General features: G+C 41.6%; 3 protein-coding genes across 4 annotated transcripts; 2 read left to right on the top strand and 1 right to left on the bottom strand.

The window, feature by feature from the left end:
- Positions 1-450: 450 nt before the first annotated feature.
- LOC121707418 (LETM1 domain-containing protein 1-like) lies at positions 451-7,140 on the bottom strand. The gene is made up of 9 exons (XM_042089958.1): positions 6,642-7,140; positions 5,119-5,237; positions 4,792-4,907; positions 4,534-4,616; positions 4,213-4,399; positions 3,047-3,148; positions 2,429-2,581; positions 2,020-2,116; positions 451-1,810 (listed from the first exon to the last, which is right to left on the bottom strand). The coding sequence occupies exons 1-9, from the start codon at positions 6,890-6,892 to the stop codon at positions 1,746-1,748; spliced, it is 1,173 nt and encodes a 390-aa protein (XP_041945892.1). The 5' UTR covers positions 6,893-7,140; the 3' UTR covers positions 451-1,745.
- Positions 7,141-7,243: 103 nt separating this feature from the next.
- cnpy2 (canopy FGF signaling regulator 2) lies at positions 7,244-11,151 on the top strand. 2 transcript variants are annotated; one of them, XM_042089971.1, is made up of 6 exons: positions 7,244-7,444; positions 7,717-7,822; positions 9,533-9,648; positions 9,794-9,991; positions 10,151-10,247; positions 10,543-11,151. In XM_042089971.1, the coding sequence occupies exons 2-6, from the start codon at positions 7,723-7,725 to the stop codon at positions 10,584-10,586; spliced, it is 555 nt and encodes a 184-aa protein (XP_041945905.1). In that variant the 5' UTR covers positions 7,244-7,444; positions 7,717-7,722; the 3' UTR covers positions 10,587-11,151. The 2 variants fall into 2 exon arrangements, with proteins under 2 accessions (XP_041945905.1, XP_041945904.1); XM_042089970.1 differs by having other exon boundaries at positions 7,406-7,551.
- Positions 11,152-11,676: 525 nt separating this feature from the next.
- Positions 11,677-21,215, top strand: LOC121707416 (citrate synthase, mitochondrial). The gene is made up of 11 exons (XM_042089956.1): positions 11,677-11,866; positions 13,899-13,946; positions 14,251-14,358; positions 14,472-14,537; positions 15,369-15,500; positions 15,699-15,887; positions 16,536-16,735; positions 17,367-17,496; positions 17,942-18,043; positions 19,400-19,609; positions 20,570-21,215. The coding sequence occupies exons 1-11, from the start codon at positions 11,816-11,818 to the stop codon at positions 20,738-20,740; spliced, it is 1,407 nt and encodes a 468-aa protein (XP_041945890.1). The 5' UTR covers positions 11,677-11,815; the 3' UTR covers positions 20,741-21,215.
- Positions 21,216-21,475: the final 260 nt, after the last annotated feature.

Raw genomic sequence — 21,475 nt, 5'->3', positions numbered from 1 at the left:
TGCTAAATGTAGGCCTAAATGTTATCACTATATTATCCTGCCCCTTTACAGTCTATGATCCTGCCTAGCGTTTCAGTATCCACTCAGATATTTAGTAGGTAGATTGAGGTTAATGTTATCAGTATTTTCATGTTGATTAAACTTTAGTGTAAAGCTCTTTAACATTTCTTGGAAGGCTGTAATAAGTGAAGTGAAACCAGTTCTTATATTTCACCACACGGTGGCGATGCAAGCAATAAAAGGGCAGAGCCGAACATATGCTCTGCGTATCAGCACAAACTTGCACAGCTTTTTCTCTTAATGGCCTACCCACTATTCAGCTGTCTCCCATCAATACGATGCAATGCTTTCTACGGTGAAAATAAATATTGAACTGATATTGTGTGTTGGATGTAAAAATAAATTCGCTTGAGACAATTGGGTCGAATTCTAAAATAACTTAGACATCAGTTTCTTTGTACGTATCTGATTTATTGCAAATATCAACATTCCGACATGTAGTTGTGGTATAGGACTGTTCCAGTACACATTGTATATTGTGGTCCCTGTATCGTGATGCGCATTTACAGAGTAAGTGCCAATACTTCCCCCTCACTGTCAAATCCCATGAGAAAAGAAATGGATACATTGACCAGATGAATAGCCTTAGTGCTTTAGCCCAACCAGTACCCAACCTCACTATGCATTCGGGTTCAGTGCTAACCCTTTCTGAAAGTTTGAAGGGCATACTGACAGCTCTCTTTTTCATTTACAAGCCAGTCTCATTTTTCTTCGTTTTACAGAAGTAATAATTCCCCCACATCATTGGTAAACTTGCATAGCAAAACAATGACAACACAACAACAACTTGAAAAGAAACATCATATATGTATAAAATATAATTTAAATAATCATTAAATACAGACCCAAAAGAATCCTGAGAACTTCAGACAATGAGGTAAACTGATGACTCTTGCCCACTCAAAAACATCAATGGTTAGCAACAAGGCTAACAAACTTCTTTTGAAGCAGATATTTAAAAAGAAGATGCCAACATCACACTCAACTATCTGCCGAATGAATGGCACAAGAATGAGCTTCAGGCTTCTGTGAAAGCTTCTAGAGTAAGCCCGTGTTGGCACAGTCCGTTGTAACTTACGCAATCCAAAATGTTCCTGTGACCACTAGGTATTCAATGAGATGATGCTGAGTATATCCCTTACATGATGCCACATATTCTTCCCTAGTCAGGTAAGTCACTTTACCATGTGTTATTAATAGCAATAGCACATTACCAGTATTCATGTGTATATTTAGGAGAGTTTGATATACAGGCGCATCAATTTAAGGTTTATGGTTTCAGGTGGGAGAAACAAAGACAAAAATAGAAATAAAAAAAATGAATTGTTTTCCTCTCTCAGACAGTAGAAGTGTTACCACCTGCCAATTCACTTGTGTGTGTGTGTGTGTGTGTGTGTGTGTGTGTGTGTGTGTGATCTGTGATGACTGGATTGTATTCAGGACTGGAATACTTAAACTCATGAGAGCAGGCCGAGAGGCATACAAACACTCCCTCTGTGGGTGTAAACAGGGTCTTGTCCTTCGCAGGAACGTGCTTCTCTTGGTCTAAATGCAGCATGACATTTCGCAGTCATGAGTGTAGTCTTGCCTGTTGAGCTTGAGGCATGATGGCGCAGTCATGAGTGTAGTCTTGCCTGTTGAGCTTGAGGCATGATGGCACAAGCAACCAAAGCCTCTTCTCCTTTTCAATGTGCCGGGTAATTCACAGACAGCAGCACCATACTATGTAACAGCAAAGATGTCTCAGATTCTGTGCAATATGGAAGAACAACAACAGCCAGATAAGAGAAACTGTTAAAACAACAGAAGAATGTGACAGCTGTGACAGGTCCCCTGGCCAATAACAGTAAGAATTTAACATCTCATCCAGTCTATAACTAAAATCAGAGTGTCAGGTAAACTGACTGAGCAGAGTAAACAAAAAAAAACACTCATGTGCAATCACAGAGAGACCCTGACCTTTGACCTGGGAAGACAGCTGGAGCCACTGCTTAAGCCATTCTCGCCACTGGCTGGTGCTGAGGCTACTGGTATCAAGACCCCGCAGGTAGCAAGCCTAAACAGTGGGGGAAAAAACTGGTGTTTCAATGCAATTCCTTTACATAGAGCCATTACTTATAGCTATTGTCTCTCAAATGCTTTACATAGGCCATGGCCTGATTCTCCACGAGTGACAGTGGCACTTCAGAAAGCAGACCCAAAACAGAGAGTCTGACAAAGTCAAGTAGTGACAATAAACATTATTACTAGCATTCGACTTTAAAATAAAAAGACTAAGACTAAACACAATAACAGGGGCTTGCAACACAGACAGTGTAAGTTAATTGCTTAAACACTCAAACATGTCGTATACGTCAACATGTCTGACCTCCTCGACTTCGGCGTCACAAAGCTGGTCCACGCCAAGGCTACTCAGAGCTCGGTCCAGATGCAGCAGCTCCAGGCCTTTGGCACTCAGCCGCCGGCGAGCCATGAAGGCAGGCAGCCACGGCGTCAACAACAGCTGAGAGGCGAGTAACCTCTGGGAGAAGGAGCAGGGGATAGGGAGAAAGAGCAGAGAGAGAACATATAGGGATAGACAGAAGAGAGAAAAAGAGAGAGAAGAGCACATGTTTACTTTCAAGTGATCTCCTGTGAAAGTATGAACAGAAGCTGCTGTCTTGGGAGGAATTACTTTTATTTTATCACTTGGGGAAATTTTCCTTTTACTTCATCACTTCCATACCCTATGTCATGCCATTGCTTGTTTTAAAAAGGTGTGACATGAAGTGACAACAAAAGCTGACAAACAGAAAAAATCCAGTATCTTATGCTCAGTGCTGACAATGATGTCCCCAAAGAACTTCTTGAATTTCCCCTTGGGGATCAATAAAGTATCTATCGATCTATCTATCTAACTGTAACATAAAATGAATACATGACACAAAAAACACAACCCATCAGAATCCACCTGGCAAACAGTCACTGACCCATCACACTGACTGACCATGTGGCTGTTCCTGATATTGTTGAATCCCAATGGGTGGCCACTGAAGACGCCCTGCACCAACCAGAGGTCTGACACTTCAGGGTGAGTCCCACTTTGGACCTGAGGAGGACAGACACGTCACATAGGGTCAGTACATCAAAAAAGCGCTACTTTACAGAAACTGGTACAGTACCATGGCCATGAGGGGTTGTTTGTAGCACGCTAGGAATAATTAGCTATGTTAGAGTTAGGCGGGGATCACATTGGCCAGCGGCAAGCGGCAGGTGTCCTATTGTTCTCTATCTATGGTTCAGCAGCGGAACGGTGGCAGCACTGGCGTAACGCTAGCGTTGAACAAGCTGAGCGTTGAACTTGGTTCATCTTCCAAAGTGCAACACGAATGTATACCATTGTCAGTTAAGGCAAACCATTTGTGTTACCATAGAACTTATTATGGTCTGAGCGTTGCGTTACACTTGCCGCTGGCCAATGTAGATAGATAGATAGATAGATAGATAGATAGATAGAGATACTTTATTGATCCCCAGGGGAAATTCAAATGTGATCCCCCGCTTAAGGGTTGGGTGACTGAGATAATGGGAAGCTACACTAGTGGGACAGATTCTAGGGCGTGGAGAGCTTAACTCCACTAGACGAGATTCTAGAGCAACTCCCACCCAGTATTCAGTCAGTCATCCGCAAGGTACAGGTCAGCTCTTGTCAAGAGGGCGTGTCTAGAATATGTCTTGCAGAACCAATTGAATTTTAAATTGGAGAACTGGGTTAATATACCTTTGCTTATTCAAATCAACATGTCTACTATGTTTTCTGTGAGTGTTCTGTGTTCTTAACGTATTGTTGGGTATTCTGACCATGTGGTGATTATTTATCTGCCATCTCTAATTTCAGAGATACATCAGTGTTTCCCATACATTGACTTATTTGTGGCGGCCCACCACAATGTCAACATTATCATGTTGACATTGACCACCACACAATGATTTTTCCAGGTTGTACTAAATTGTGCTTAAATCTGTAGAAAATCAATAATTTAATTAGTTCTCTGTCTGAATAGCAACCATTCGATTTATGTGTTCAAGAAGAACAAGGGAGAAGGAGGACTTCTCCCCCCTTAAATCACTACAGTGCTATCAGATAGAGAAGCATATTGAGCAACCAGGCACCTTGGTGCATAGGGATTGCAAGTGACTGCGGAGCATCCACTTCTCTACACATGGAATGGAGCTCTCCATGCCTGTCAGGATGGCATAGTGATGCCTGGCCCTCTGCTCGTGGTAAAGCTTCTTAAAGTCCCTTTGCTGCTGCGGCGTCCAAAAGTGGTGGAACAATAGCTGACGAGGGAAAAGGTACCTGGGAACCGCAGAGAGGGAGGGATCAATAGATGACAGATGTGATTCGCTGTTGTGGTTCCAACTCATTGGACAAATGCAAAATACACAAACAAATAAAAACAAAGTGTTATTTGTTGGTAAAGATGTACTCACATAAGGGTGAACACCAAACAGATAGCAAAGGGAGGCAGTGAAATAATGACCATAGGAATGGCCTTGATTATATCCTTACGCACCTGCAAGGGAGGTGGGGAGGGAGGGGACACAATCAGTAACAGTAACTTAACAACACTGTTTCACATGCAATTAGGATTAAAATCACTAAACATAAAAGGGTGATATTCTTGGGAGATAAACTGGATCTGAACAATTTATGAACTACTTTGCCATCTTTGTCTTGTGCAACCCTACCAAACGAAGACGCTCCATCTCTCGATAAGGAAGCTCTTTGAATGGAATTCCATTTGTATTCATTTTTACTTTAATCTTCCTTGCTTCTGTCATATCCTCAAGCAGGAGCTTGAAACCTATATAAGTATAAGAAATGTATGAGGGGGGAAACTATCATCAAACAACAAAACAAAACCCATCTCATCATATGTAAAGCAAAAAGCTTTGATTTTAAAATGCCAACACATTTATTCAAACTTGTGTATTAGGAAATCTAAGAATGTCAACAAATACTTAAGATGGAACAATATAAGATTTTCGAAGAGTAGAGTAGATAATGACACTTACCCTTCATAAATGTGTGATAATATACATAAAAGGCTGGGAAACGATGATCCAAGAAGCTCTCAAACCTGTCATTTGCCCTCTGCAGAATACCTTGTCGGGCATGGGATGTTGAGAACATCCTACAAAATCAATACAGACAACTGAATGTGAAGATAACAATGCTTAGCATGTAGAATTCTAGCTGATTAACTGAACAAAACAACATGTTAACAACTAAACATGTTCCCACCCTATTTGCTTTCGGGTAACGTTAACGTTGAATTATATCCTGAAATTCGCCATGCACACTGTATAGTTTCCAATATTCCTGACATTTTAATTAGATTTATTTAATGCTCAACAAAAAATTGCTAGGCTGTAGGATTAATCAATAATTTTAACGTTAGCCAGGTTCGTGACTCCCTGCATGTCTCAAGTAAATGTAACAATAACGTTTTAAAGAATGAGCTTCCCACTGGTCATCCTTTAAATTTGGCTCAACCTTTGACTGGACTTTTTAAAGTGGTTGACATTTAACTCTTGTGCTTCATAGTCGGTAACTGATATAACACAGCCAGAGCCCGTCTACGGAGAGCCTGGCCACTCCGTATTGTCCCATTGTACCGCACCAGATTTCCACTGGGGGCGATCGCCATGAGTGCAGAATGAATGGGAGTCAATGGAGCTAGACGGCTAAATTTGTCTGTTTCACCTGATTGTCGTTGACAAATCTCAGATTTGATTGTAGTTTGTATAACTTCAACATGGGTTATAGGTCAAAAGTTGAACAAACGAGTACTTATGTCCTTTTGTTTTCTTACAGGTTGGGTCGTTGTTACCCATAACACGCTAGCATTGTGCTAATGAGTGACGTCATTGACACGTTTGAAAGGCTTTTAAGAACAATTAAGTGACTTTACAAAATATAATACTCAACCAAGTGTATTTTCTTTGCCTCCCCTTTCGAATACAATATTCAAATGACTTGGAAAAAAATTATATCCCGAGAAAAGTGGATTTTGAGGGGTACAGCTCCATAGACCTCCATGCATTCTGCACTCGTGGACGAGCGCCCTCATGTGGAACCACAAAAGGAACTGCAATCAGTTCAGAAACCGGAAGTGTTCCGAGAGTGGCAGTTCTCCCCTTAATACATTCTCTGACACAACACTGAGTGCTATGGCTAACGTGAACGGTTAACGTTCCATTTCAATAACTAGCGATGGCTAACGTTAGCTTGCAACTGAACATTGTGTTCCATCAAACTAACAACGTAAACTATAACCACCACTACATTGTACGTCTAGAGCGGAGTTAAAACACATGTCTGTAATCGTAAAGAAGTAGAGCTAGTTCTAAGTGAAGAGTGTCCAAATTTCTACAATAACATGCATATGCCCAACCCTGTCCTTCCCATGGCTAATTCACTTTAACTTTGACAGCTAAGCTAGCTAGCTAACGTTATTCTTATGCCGGTGGCTAAGCTAATTTGTCGGTGTGTCACCGTAGATTCCATCAGGGTCTGATAGTAAAACTACCGGTACCTCATTGATGTGACAGTCAGGACAGCCCTCTGTGATGAGCCATTGTATGTTCCATATGTGCATTGACTAGCACACCTAACTGTCAAAGCAATACAACTTCGGACGTGTGTCCCACACATCGCCATTGTGGCAAAAGATTGAAACAGGCGATGTGTACGCTTCTGCACAGTGCACACCCATTCACAGACGGTTGCCTTGCTTTTACAGCGCGATTCACCCGATAGCGGTGAAAGTAAAACACCGTAATACATCTAACAGACCGGTGCCTGGACCTTCTTGCCGGGTATGAACATGGGCTGTTGGTCTTGATATCCGCCAAAAGTGCATTTCATGGTTTTCGAGACCTAACAAATTCAGGTCTTTCCTCACCAACACATGTTCTTGTAGTGTAATGTTGTGCTGGCTACCTGCATTTTTCTACTGCTTTGCTTTACCAGACATTCTTTACTTTACTAATAAAGTAAACTCGGTCTTCTCCAATCTTTCTTTCCACATTACCACAGACAGTATGGTACGGTCTAACAGTCGGGGGAAAAACTTTGACAACAACTAACTTCAAGGCAAAATGCAATACAAAAGGGCTGAATAATAGAAAATCGTCATCTATTTTAATGAACGGCTAGTGCCGATGATGAAGCGCAGGGTACTCGCCTTTGCATTTCGTTTAGGGGTCTTTTTAAAATTCAGGCATATTCACGGACACCACGCGGTGTCTCGCTGTCTACGTCACCAGATTCAGCAAATGCCTTGAAACAGCGTGGAATCGATGCATTGTAGTGGTGGCTGAGTTACATACAAAACAGGTAAGATCATAAATTGAAAACCGAATGAATGGACCATCATATGGGATATGCTCAATAGTTTAAGGTTGAAGGTTTATGGATTAATTTCCCCATCACGACTTTTCAAGGTAATAATGACAGCCGAACACAACTTGTAGCTGGAAGGAAACTGAGTCGTTCATTCTAGAACATGACATGCTAGCAGCAAAATATTTTGAATTTCATGTTTCTTCACATAAGTAGGCTAACGGTAAAAGTTATAGGTACTTAAATGTTTTTTTTAACTCCTATAGGCAACGATGCGGACTTCTCTGCGGGCACTCTCTCTCTTCGTAATCATTTCTCTCCTCCACATCCACTGCCAAGGGGCCAGGCAATCACAGGATCTCAAATGTGGAGGTACACTTTGTATAACAGACTACAAATAATACAAGGATACAAGGAAGTTTATTGCCACATGCATATAGTTACTGGAAGTAAGAAATGCAGTGAAATTATGTCTGGTGTCAGCCTATTTGTGCATTTATTGGGGGGGGCTGCATAAGAAAGGTGGGGGAGGATTGGGATTCGGCGGGGGGCACCAACAAGGAGCACCCAAGAGCAATACCATTTTCATGAAGTCCTAGATCAGGGGTCTCAAACTCAAATGAGCTGGGGCCAATTCTGCCAACGTCATCTGATTGGAGGGCCGGCTATTTCTGAAAATGCAATGTTCTTTTTTTCCAAATACCACACAAAACTGCAAACAGAAAGTGTTTTCATCTAGTTTTAAGACACCTGTGCTAGCAACCTTAGCTTATAAATAAAATAATGATAAAATAAATATTAATACAAATTATAAAATAAATGAAAAACATAACAGGTATGTGTGTGTGTTTCACACCAAATAAAAATATTTCCTCTCATAACTTTTTTAAACCTGGCAAACTAGGCATCAGGGTTAAGAAAGCAACACCATTGGATTTTTATATCAAAATTTCAAAAGGCCATGGCTTGAAAGTGGTCAGAGATAAAGTCCTACTGTAAATGTAAAAATCTTTGAGTAAAACAAAAGTTTATGAAGGGGGTAAATTTACCCATCTAATTTGTCACTGGATGGCAAGCACCTCAAATTATGCACCTTTCAGTAAATACTGGATGAACATATTTAAGCAGGTTTACTTTCCTTTTTTCATATTACCCACATAACAAATTAACAGGAAAACACCTAAGATGTATACCAACACCTACGATGTTATGGTTTAGTAATAGATTACTACAACATAGGCCTACAATAAAGTATTCTGGTCAAACAGTTCCTATCGCGGGTAATCTGCAGTACCCAGAAGTTCGCATCATATTGCGGGTGACTTTGTAGTTCTTTAGAGCCCTATTTTTACTAGCCCTGCTGTCTGTACCACATCCATTACGGACACCATCATCACGATTACTACTGCAACCTCCAAGCTATGTTGGGCAGAGGGTCGAAACAAGCATGGTATGCTTAGTGGACACCGTTGTATACACGCACCTCCATTCACAGACGCACCGTGACTATCACTGTCATAGACGATCGATCATAATCTCCATATTCTCCTTCAGAATTAGAATAGGTGAATAACATAGCTTACCTAAGACTTCACCACACGTGAACGTTTTTCAACATTAGGTGTAGGCCTATTTCTGCTTCAATTTCTGCAACACTATGGCCTGCATTGCTTCCGCGTCATTACATATGCACGTCTTTGTGTTTCTCGCGTGTAATACAAGTATTTCCTGAAAACTTTGCGCAGCTATTTTGGGTTTGAATCAAGCTCTGGATGTCTTGCACATAGTGGAGCAGAGTAGGCCTACAAATGAGATTTGTCACCGTACCTGGATCTATCGTCTATTTTAATCAGTATCGTTGTTTGTCGCAATTAAATAGCCTCAAGGGCCGGATTACATTATTATTTTGTCATACGTCGCGGGCTGGAATTGGGCAGGACGCGGGCCGGATGTTCAGACCCCTGTTCTAGATGGTGTTTTCCTTGTAAAGTCACACATGGATCTATGACAGTGGCCATTCTAGTGTTGTGCAGCAAATATGCTTCAGCTGAATGATTGCGTCTTCCCGCCTCATCATTTCAGCATGCAGGGCTCTTGTGGATGAGATGGAGTGGGCGATCTCTCAAGTAGATCCCAAGAAAATGATCCAGACTGGATCCTTCAGAATCAACCCTGATGGCAGTCAGTCTATAAGAGAGGTCAGGATCTTCCCTGCAGGTTACCTTAACTGTTTAGATCACATTTGCACAAAAAATGTTTGTTTTCTGCAGACAATGTGTAAAAGTTGAATCGAGCTGCAGATCATTTTCATTAATATTTTTCTACACTTTCCCCTCCTATCAGGTTCCGCTTGCGCGATCTGAGGGGCATCTCTTAGAGCTCATGGAGGGCGTCTGCGAGAAGATGAATGAGTACGGCGAGCGGGTAGACCCCACGTCCAACCGCAAGACCTACACGAGAATCACCTCACGAGACGGCAAAGCAATGGACCTCTCAGATGGAGCCCTGGATTCCAGAGTCTCGGCCCAATTAAAGTTTGCTGTGAGTGATCGTTCTCTGCTTCTTCTCCCTTCCCTCCTGAATAAAATATATTGTAGACTTTTTCTGGCAGATTTGAATAATTACAGGTCTACCATAGACCAAGAAAATAATGCAGTCTGATGCTATATGAAATTACTGATTCACCCTTTTTTTTTTTAGTGTGAAACGATTGCTGAACAATATGAAGATGAACTCATTGAATTCTTCGCTCATGAGAATGATAATGTGAAGGACAAACTGTGCAGTAAGAGAACAGGTACAGTGATTATTCAGTTCTGGCCATGGCCTGAACCTTGCGTTAGCTTGGCCAGAATCAAGCCACTGATTTGTAACAAGACAGCATTTTCATTATTTCACCATCACTGAGGTTTACATAGTCCCAATGCACATATGCTTTAGTAACTCCAACTGCCACACAGCCAGCAAGATTAAGGAAGTCCATCCACTGGAAATTCAATATCTTGTTTTTAAATGAATGTTCCACTCTTGTTATTTTAAGGATTCCCTGATGAGCACCGCTCACTAATCTTTCTTTTTGTTTCCACCCATAGATCTTTGTGACCATGCTTTGAAAATGCCCCATGACGAGTTATAACATTAAGCCTCCACTGAGATCCTCCTGTTGATGCACAACATTAGGCTCATCAGTAAGCAGTGGGGGTTAATCAACATTAAGACAAACTGTTTTTTTTTTCTCTGTAGCATAATTAATAATTTATGTGAAACCAGTGCATCAAATCAACACTTGACTTGTATTCAGGATTTATGTACTCTCAAATATTTCATGGACCTGTACACAAGAAGGATTTCTAAGTCTGTTTTTCACAGCACAGCTGTTTTTTGTACACCACTGTTTCGATCCTTAATATATCTGATTAATAGATTCAGATTCAAGTTCAGATGATCTTTATGTTTAATCTGAAGACATTTTGCAAATCTACACAAAATAAGTGTTAGATCAGGATCAGTTTTATATGTTACTGTTGGATTCAAAATGTACATTAATGTCATCACAAGTCCTGCCTTTTGTCCTTTACTGAATTTTGATGGATCTCAACATTGGACATGCTTTCTGTTTTTTGTTGTTGTTGTTTTTTTGTTTTGTTATTTTCTTAAAGCCTTGTCCGAGTTACATGTTTTGGGATCTGTTTTTTTTTTTTTTTTTTTTACAAAATACTTAGTACTTTCCTGTATGTCTGTCTGAGAATATACATTTCGATACAATTGAGAGTGTGTTTTTAATACAAGATTAATGTTTTTCAGTGTATGCTACTAAGAGAGCTTTACAAATATGCTATCTTGTATATTGGACAGAAGCGTAACCATAACCATAACTAGCTATTTACTAACATATTAGCTACACAAAACACAGATCATGTTGGTTCAGGTGAATAATCTCTCATCCATTCATAGCCAGTCCCATAGACCAGTCCAGTGTGCCTATTAACACAAAACACAATTGTCACCGTCACAAGTTCATAATCTATTCAGAAAAGGACTGTACGGTTCCCAAATGTTTTACTACAGTCTTGAAATGATAGGCTATTGCATTTTTTTTTCTACAACCAGTTGGGTAGTTGTAGGTCTACTACAACGGTGCGCAACAATATTGCAGCTGTGACGCACTTCAATTTTATGCAGCAGTTGTTCATGACGTCACTGAAATCACATTACGCGTCGACCAATCCCACCTTTGGGCCCTTGGTACCTTCTCTCAACCTTCATCGCGGATACCAACTCAGGAGGGGCACCTTCAGAAAGCACTGGGTGCAGTTGTTAAGTGGCTTAATATTTACCTACGTCGGCATACCCCTCACATTCACAATGTCCCTACTGTCTGTAAGCAGGCTTGCGCCGAAGATCCTGAATTCAAAGGTAAGATTGTTGAGAATGAGTCCTTGCGTTAGCTTATTGGCTAGCAACATTGTTCTCGTGTAGTGGCTAAAGCAGCTAGCTCGCTAGCGGTCTAACTCCTGAATAACCATGTCCTGTAGTAATAAAAAAAAAAAAAAAGCATGTCAGTGCTGTCTAACGTTACAGTCGGGCAACTGCCCTTTTTGAGAATTAACGAAGGAGTGTTGTGAATTCTTTACATCAATGCAGCACAAAATCGTGAAATGTGATATGAGTATGAAACGTTAACCGGTTATGTTTAGCCAACTTAATTGCAAAAAGGCTAGCAGGGCAGCTACCTTCCTAGCCAGTCAGTCTGTATCGAAGTTGTTGGGTTTGTTAAGCCTCTAAGCGTAAATGTACACAGTTGACTTCTGCACGACATCGGCGAGTTTCTCATAGGCTGTACACCTAGTTGTCTGTTTGAGGTAGTTATGGTTTAAATGTGGTGGTATAACGTTATGTCGTGTAAGCCCTGAACTCCTCCACTTCCAGCATTAACGTTACACCTGATAACCTTGTAATCTACCTTGATGTGATTGCTGACTGTCTTGATTGTTAGCCAGCAGTATGTTGAGTTTGCCACTCAAAGTGTGCTTCGATCAGATCGTGCAATTGCTCCGATTGGCAAGTAATGGTTAATCCGGATCCGCAATTGCAGTAACATTATCTACTACGAATTATATTAGTAATAGTTAAGGCAAATCTTAATAATATTTCGCAAGCCTGCAAACCCCTAGCATTTAACCGAGGATAAGTTCATTGGAAAGTACTCAAGTCGCACGGTGGGTCTACAGTCTGCCATGACGGTGCTAACCTTTTACCCATTTCATTTGTTGTGTTATTAGGGCTATTGATTTTTTTTTATTGATTTTTTTTTAAGACATGTCTTGACAAAAATGAAAATGCAGCGCTAATGTAGAGATATGACATTGCTTATTTTGAGAAATAACTTAACATGCACGGACGTAATGTGGATGAATGAATGAATTATGCAATTGCGTACGCCCCGTTGATTGTCCTCACGTCAGCTGACATGTATGGTGTACACACCCAATGGTTAATTTTCTAAAGGCAGAATCAACATGAACCTCATCTTGGTAACCCATAGGTCGCGCCAGGTTCCAGTGCCTCACTGTCTTGTGTCTTGAGTCAAAGTTTAAAGTTTGCGTTGCCATTTCTGTCTCAAGGTCAGGGTACACAGCTCTTTGTAAAGTCCAGGAAGCATAGCTTAGCTGAAGGAGGGAATTGCACGCATGTATGACTGTGGAGTGGACAGTATTGTTCATCTCATGGCTATGAGGAGGTCTGTGTGTGAATTACTGTGCCTTTGAGGACCTAGCCTATGTGAAAATAAGCAGTGTGCTGTTATTGTTTTGGATGTTGTAAAATATTTGAATGAATTCCCCAAAATCAACTTCTTTTTATGTAATATTACAAAATGTGTTTAATGGAAAGTGAAAGTCACATGGTTCAGTTTGCCTTCTTGTGGATGGGCAGATAGATTTAGTTACTGTATGATCCTAACTTGTTTTCATACCTAAGGACAGCACTGTCCATTATTGTTCGATGCAGCAGTGCACCTGTGTTATCTATTAGAAAGATCTGAATGATGTTCAACTTGGTTCTTCTCAGTTGCCTGTGCTGATTCAGTAGATGTTGTCTCTTAAAATGTAGTGTATAACGACACTAGAACAAAAAATAGACCAACAGTGTCAGTTATCACAAGTCCCAGTCTGCTGCCATAAAAAATGTCTCAGTTATCTTTCACACTACAGATAATCAGACTTAGATGTGTCCATTGAGGTTGTTTAGGGTCATCCCAGTATGCCCCACATATTTGTAATGTCATGCCAATAAAATTGTCCTGTTTCTATAAACTACTAACCTTGCCCTATTCAGTTAGTAAAAGATGGATGGTGGATTGTCCAAAGTGAAGGGTACCTCAGTGTTGCCATGTGTGTGCATGTGTGAAACCACACCTCTAACCGCCTTACTTTATTTATTTTCTTAGAGTGCAGCTTGTGTCTTTGTGGCAGCAAGGAATGCCTCTTCATCATCGGTAAGAGTTCTGAATGTGTGTGCTTATGTACGTAGGTATTGTGTCTTTATGTTTGTAAAGAGTGTAGACTAAATCCTCACATGGCTTAAACATTATTTTTATAGTAATCATACTATACACTGGTGCTACTTGCAGTTCATGATCGCAAGGTTTACATGTAGAAGCTAATCAGATTTCTAAGACATGAAGTCTGTCCATTCTCTCTTCACCTCAGAACTGTTGTAATTACTGTAGTAATGTGATTTATATCTTGAGGCCTAACTAAGCGGTGCTAATTTTACATTTTGATTGAATTGCTGTGCAGAACCTGAAAGATGTTCTGGCAGACCTAATTCCTAAAGAACAGACACGCGTCAAGAACTTCAAACAACAGCATGGCAAAACCAACATCGGGCAGATTACAGTGGACATGGTACGTTCATCATATTGCCTTCTGAATGTTACATGTACGTTAGCTTCTCCCTTATGTCCTTGAGTATGTGTTGAGAATAATAATTGTGTGTGTGTTCGTGTTTGCACCCTCAGGTGTATGGTGGCATGAGGGGAATGAAGGGTCTGGTGTATGAGACCTCAGTGCTGGACCCAGACGAGGTGAGTGGCTGTGAGTGTTGGCCTCGTCGTAGGAGGACCATATATTATTGTATAGTTTAAGTACATACGTACATTTTAATATTGAGGTTAGTTCTGCAGTGTTATTGCAATAAATATGTGTGTATTGCACAAACATAGTAAGCTGTGTGTTGGGCATTTCACAGTGTTGTGACCTAAATAAGAGTGCATCTGGTGGAGTTTGGTATTCCCACAATAATATTCCCTGACTCAGTAGAAGTGTTATTTATGAAGACCTTTGTGGCCTTAAAAAAATGTGTCTGGTGAAGCAGTTTGACCTTATATGATCTAAAATGGTCCGGTTTGTCACTTTAGAGATGCTTTCATGCCAAGACTGACAATGATGTTTGCAGAACATCCCTTCTGTTTCAGGCCCCACGTTGTGTCTTCGACTTTTTCTTGACCTGAAACAGCACAAACACACACCCATGATATAGATGAGATGTTCAAATAATTCCAATAAAAAAAACATGATCTGTTGTTTTAGTCATCAGACAATAGAAAATTATTTAAAAACAAAGACTTCAGAGGGTCCTATAGAAAATGTATTGAGAGCATAGGAAATAAATGTAAATAGCTGAAGAACAGATGAAGGACAGTTATAATGTTATGAGTTATGTGAGGAGTAATTCAGCTGATGGTAACATTAGGTAGTACAATGACCTTAACATATATACATTTATCATTATGATGTCCAATCGGACATTGTGAAAAAGGTGAGAAAAGGATTTTTATATTTGTCACTACACCTTCAAAAAACCTTCAAAATGGAAACACAGCTGTGCTGATTGGTCTGTTTGTGGTTTCTGTCAGGGTATCCGTTTCCGTGGCTACAGCATTCCAGAATGCCAGCAGCTGCTACCCAAAGCAGCAGGCGGGGCAGAGCCACTGCCTGAGGGCCTCTTCTGGCTTCTGGTGACTGGACAGGTGCCCTCCGAAGAACAGGTTAGTGACCATCTGTGTGTGTGAGAAAGGGGGGGGGAACTGTTTAAAATGTGGTATCATATCTGAATGCAAAAGTGTGTGTGTGTGTGCCTGTGCTTCATAGTGTATATATAGTAAAAATAGTGATTGTCTCAAAACAGGCAGCGGCACCTTGCAATGATTAACACACAAGACGCGTTTGCGCCCATGTTGATACAGGCCAACTGGTTGTCCAAGGAGTGGGCCAAGAGGGCCGCCCTGCCCTCCCACGTGGTCACCATGCTGGACAACTTTCCCACCAACCTGCACCCCATGTCCCAGTTCAGCGCCGCCATCACAGCCCTCAATAGCGAGAGCAGCTTTGCACGCGCCTACTCCGAGGGAGTAAACAAGGCCAAGTACTGGGAGGTGAGGAACACCAGCCTGAAATTGTGTCTGAAATTAGTTATCAGTTGCTCAGAGAAAAGTTCAAAGGTTTTGTCTGTAATGGTTTTTATTGGGTTATTCAAACTCTCACACACAAGTAATTACCCTCACCTTTAAAGGGGTGGTTCAGGATTTTGGACATAGGACCTCATTTCCAAGTTAGCAAGTGTGACATTTATCTGTGGAGACCGTTTTCAACACCTTTCATCCAGTCCTTGTAGTTGCAGAGTCCGCAGGTGCTAGGCTAGCGCTAGTCATCAGTATGTGTTAGCATTTACATCGATTGTCTGGCGTTATAATTTATTTGCCTCGGGTGTACTGTGGAGTGGGTAAGACTGTTTTTAGTGGCAGGCTAACACATACTGTTGACTTGCGCTAGCCTAGCACCTGTGAACTCTGCAACTAGAAGGACTGGATGAAACATGTGGAAAACGGTCTCCACTGATAAATATCACACTTGCTAACTTGGAAGTGAGGTCCTATGTCCAAAATCCTGAACCACCCCTTTAATTACCCTCACCTGTTGCACAATGACAACTAGAGCATCTTTTAGAAGTGTATAAATGACACGTGACACTGTGTGTGTGTGTGTGTGTGTGTGTGTGTGTGTGTTCCCTCCCCTGTGTCTAGTTTGTGTACGAGGACTCCATGGACTTGATTGCCAAGCTGCCATGTGTGGCTGCTAAGATCTACCGCAACCTGTACCGCGAGGGCAGCAGCATCGGCGCCATTGACTCGGGCCTGGACTGGTCCCACAACTTTACCAACATGTTGGGCTACACCGATGCCCAGTTCACCGAGCTCATGCGCCTGTACCTTACCATCCACAGGTCAGCCCCCCGCACACACAGAGGCTCCACTGTGTTTAGGTTAAAGCACGTCCGCTATCCGGAACTCCCCTACATGCAGTTTAAGGCACTGCTTAACCTCATGGGAGCTTCACATTATGCCGCCTGTCCAGGAATGTCATTTTAAGGTCATAGAGCAGGCATTGTTTGACAGTAACATTTGCATTTTAGTCTTCCTTAAATTAAAATGTATCTGAAGCTTAGGGCCCTAATATGAATGACAGGCAAAGTGAAAACTTCCTCAGCGACGTGTCTTGTGCATGAAGTAAAGCTATCGTGTGGAAGGAGACATTGTGCTGATCCACTAATGTTTTTGCTCAGGATCTTGGTCATGGTATTAAACAAAAACAAAAGTAGATTTTGCTTTTTGGTTATTATCCATTAGTTATCCTGTTTGTTTGGTATCAGTCTGTTGGTCTTTTCAAACATGCTTATCTTTCATCATTAAGTAATTTGTCCTAATGTTGTATCAAAAAATATCTACCGTACAACAGACAAAAAGCATACTCGCATGCTGTGGTTATTTTGCCTGTTTTTTTGTTTCCCCCCACTATGTGGAATGGCAGGTGATTTAATGGTTGGCATTGTTTGTATGTGTGTGTTCTGGCTGCAGTGACCATGAAGGAGGGAATGTCAGTGCCCACACCAGCCATCTGGTGGGCAGTGCCCTCTCCGACCCCTATCTTTCGTTCAGCGCGGCCATGAATGGCCTGGCAGGACCTCTACACGGCCTCGCCAACCAGGTGTGTGTGTCTGGTTATGAATTCAGCCAGTGTTCTGGGCTCCACTCAAAGAGGTCATTAGTCTTGTTCACTGAAAAATATTGTAGGTATTTCATCATTGAAGGGCTTCAGATTATTGCATTTCTGACACACTAACCCCATTTACCAGTGGCATATCATGTCTATATTCTGTGTTGCATTGTTATCGCTGTCAGCTTGCAGTAATGTCTGGTTGGTTGTCTGTTGTGACTGACTGTAGTAGTGCATGTCCACATGTGTGTTGATCTGCTGAAAGATTCACATAATGTTTTCTGTTGTATTGTGACAGACGTGGTCTCACGCTATCTGCAGCTATGTTTTAGGTGTTCAGGCATGCTCTTGTGTTCAGTATCCATGTCTATGTTATTTTGCTGGAATCTTCCCGTGTTGTGTTGTTGTGTTTGTAACTGCGTCTGACTGTTCACAGGAGGTGCTGGTGTGGCTGACGGCGCTGCAGAAGGAGATGGGTGGCGAGGTGTCGGATGAGAAGATGAGGGACTACATCTGGAACACGCTCAAGTCAGGAAGGGTGAGTTAAACATCACACACTGGAGTCAGGCAGCGTGAGTTTAAGGTAGTTAGTTCGTTTGTTTGGAAAATTCAGTTTCACACCCACTGAACATAAAACTTCAAGTTACATCTTATAGTTCACAGTACAGCTAGCTGGTAACATAAGGACAAACATAACATGGCACGTAAGTTAAAATATATGCCATGACATAACACATGCAGACATCACACACTCAAGTCAGGCAGAGTGAGTTTAACAGTCATACTGTAGCACAAGTTCAGAGCTGACCCTGGGATTATTTTCCCCAGTGGCCCACACAGAGAGGAAATTTTAAACATGGCTGCTTTGAGACCTAGTCTGCATGTTCTGCGGATGTGAAGCGGTTGGGCCATATATCTGAACAACATAACCGGCCATTTGGAACTCCGAACTTGGCCGGCTCTTACGCTAATCGCCTCCTAGTATTTCCGACGGACATTATGTAAATGATCTAGTGTCTGAACGAAGCGAAGAACATGTGGAGATTCTGTTCATGTGTGTTCAACCATGTTCAACCATGCAGAGATTCTGTTCATGTGCGTTGGTGTCGTTCACACATATGACCGCATAATGTCAGCATGTTAGCATCATATCTGAATCACCCAAAGGGTCTGACCTCTGTTTGACAAAGCTCCGCATTTACTGCAGAAGACGTGTCTGAAAGCAACTCTTGATTGACTCACAACATACACAACACGCTTTTGGGCAAATACTCCCCCGGGATCAGAATGGACTCGTCATAACGAAACCAGTGTCTGGATTGAGGAGGAGTGAGTTTTTTTTTTTCATTAAAGATCACACAGAATGGGAAAACGTTTTTACCTTGGCTTTATTGAATAAGGGAGTGTTCGGTGCATTAGCCACAAAGCTGCATACCTTATACCATATGTTAACATCAGAGAAGAAGGTAAACTACTCTGTTCATCCATTCTATGTTCTCCTTAAGGGTCTTCGAGGTTTTAAGATACAGATATTAGTTGTAAATGACCCAATTCTATAATTAGGAGAGTTGAGGCCTTTTGTGAAGGTCCATTAAACGGAGTTAATTTTCATTGTCTGCAGTGTGCCACCCCCTGATTGTCAGCCCAACTCACTAGCTGGTGATTCATGGGGCAACGTTGTGAGCAATGTTTCTAAGTGTTGTGGTTATGGCACATTCCCATTGATATTGGGCAACAATTTATTTTCTCGAGAACTTTAATCATCAGTAGGCAAATCGTCATGATCATCCAATCAGAATAAATGGAACTGGTTATGTGGTTGCACAGCAACATTGCTCAAGAATGTGCCCCTTATCATCACCTCTCTGTCTCTCTGTCTCTGTCCCTGTCCCAGGTGGTGCCAGGCTATGGGCATGCGGTGCTTAGGAAGACAGATCCGCGGTACACGTGCCAGCGTGAGTTTGCCCTGAAGCACCTACCTAACGATCCCATGTTCAAGCTGGTGGCGCAGCTCTACAAGATTGTGCCCAACGTCCTGCTGGAGCAGGGCAAGGCCAAGAACCCCTGGCCCAATGTGGACGCCCACAGTGGAGTCCTGTTGCAGGTAAGCCTGCCTTTTCTTGGTCAAATAAGAAATTGGATGGCAATTTTGTATGAGTGAATAATTATTGGCTGAACTGTAGCTAGCATCAGGTACTTGTTGCTTGAGGTTACTCATTAAAGATGCCGTTTTAAGCCATCTTTGCTGTAGATGAAGATGCCAGCTCTGCTCCAAGACCTGTAAGAGTACTTGCCATAGGTTTGGCCACAGGCCTCTACCCATAACTGAGATGGGATGCCTGCCACAGGCATGGTGATGCAGGCTGAGTTTTTAAAAAGATTGTTGCAGCATTTACTAAAAGCCCAGTGCTTATTATCAGCACCAGTATGCTACAGCATTCACTACAAACAAATCCCCTTACTCAATTCCATTGGCAGTCCCCCATGTTTTAGTCATGGAGAAGAATTGGTATATTAATCTGCAGTGAAGACCAAGTCATGAAGGATGCAGCTGTTACATTGTGTTGTATCAAAGGCTAATGCAGCTGGCTTGCAATGTGCATGAGCACCTAATTAATTTAAAAGTCCCAGAAGATACACCTTGTAAGAATTAACCTGTCCCCCTTGGATAATCCCTCATGTAAAAAAAAGGCTTCTTTAAAACCTTCAGTTGTGGAGATTGTGAAGTGTGCCGCCGACTAGGACTGTGCTCTTAATCAAGATTTGAATTTCAATCACGACATCCAATGATCATATGAACAACATAATCAAGACTGAATAATTAATTTGTCAACGATACTCCCATTTTGTTAATTCAGTGCACCCCTTTGCTGTACAGTGGCAACTGTTGTAGAACAGTTATATATACTTTCATTTATTTTATTTTACTCTTTTTTTTTTTCAGTAGATGAAATAAAATAATAAGAGTGCATGGTGTTTCCAAAATGGTTGAGTACTCGTAACAATGATTTTTGCCGTTCTCAAGCAGCCTTATTGTGACACTGGTGTGTTTTATCTTCCTCAGTACTATGGCATGACTGAGATGAACTACTACACAGTGCTGTTCGGCGTGTCCCGCGCCCTGGGGGTCCTTGCCCAGCTGATCTGGAGCCGAGCCCTGGGCTTCCCACTGGAGCGCCCCAAATCCATGAGCTCTGATGGACTAATGAAATTGGTCGGAGCCAAGTCCGGCTAGAGGAGCCGGAGGAGGAGATGGAGGAAGATTGGGAAAATGGAAGAGCTGAAATTTGGGATGGGGGAGAGAAGGGAGACTGGGGCTTGTTTTTCAAAAGGAGACCACATCACTTTAAAGAACTCAAAAGAAGGGCCTTTACCACAGTTCCAACAGATAGCTAACTTATTGTTAACAGGGCAGTAGCTGATGATTACACAGACAGTTAGAGTAGATCTGTTTGTTTTTGTGGTGTTTGGGTCTGGGGGGAGGGAATAAGGGTAATTATTGAGGAAATATAGACTTTAACTTGGCATAACAAAGCTATTCAAATGTACAGTTGACATGTTGCTGTTTAAGTTGGGGCCCGGCAGGCGAAGACTAGTGTGGATAACCAGTAAGGTAATTTTAAGATCTTTAAGGTGTATGTTAATGAACTGAGAAGTATCCCGTTGGCCTTTTCATCCCAGCTCCAGCTAATAATCAAAAATGGCTGATATTTTTGTTTTGTTTTGTCCATCTGTTTGTTTTGTTTGGTCTCTTGTCCTACCTAGGTTTGGCATTTTAGGATGTACATTTGTTTGATCTTTGTCCTTCCAGAGTGTAATAGAAGCATCTCTTTTTTTTGTTTTATTTCTGGGTGGGTATGGGAGGGTGATAGTAGTATTTTCCAGCTCCAAGTGGTTCTGTCTTGACTTAACCCTGGGAATTCTCGAAAATTATATATATATATATATATATATATATATTTTTTTTTTT

This window comes from Alosa sapidissima, chromosome 4 (assembly GCF_018492685.1).
Source record: "Alosa sapidissima isolate fAloSap1 chromosome 4, fAloSap1.pri, whole genome shotgun sequence".
In the NCBI taxonomy this organism is placed as follows: domain Eukaryota; kingdom Metazoa; phylum Chordata; class Actinopteri; order Clupeiformes; family Clupeidae; genus Alosa; species Alosa sapidissima.
This window is presented reverse-complemented; position numbering and strand designations above follow the sequence as displayed.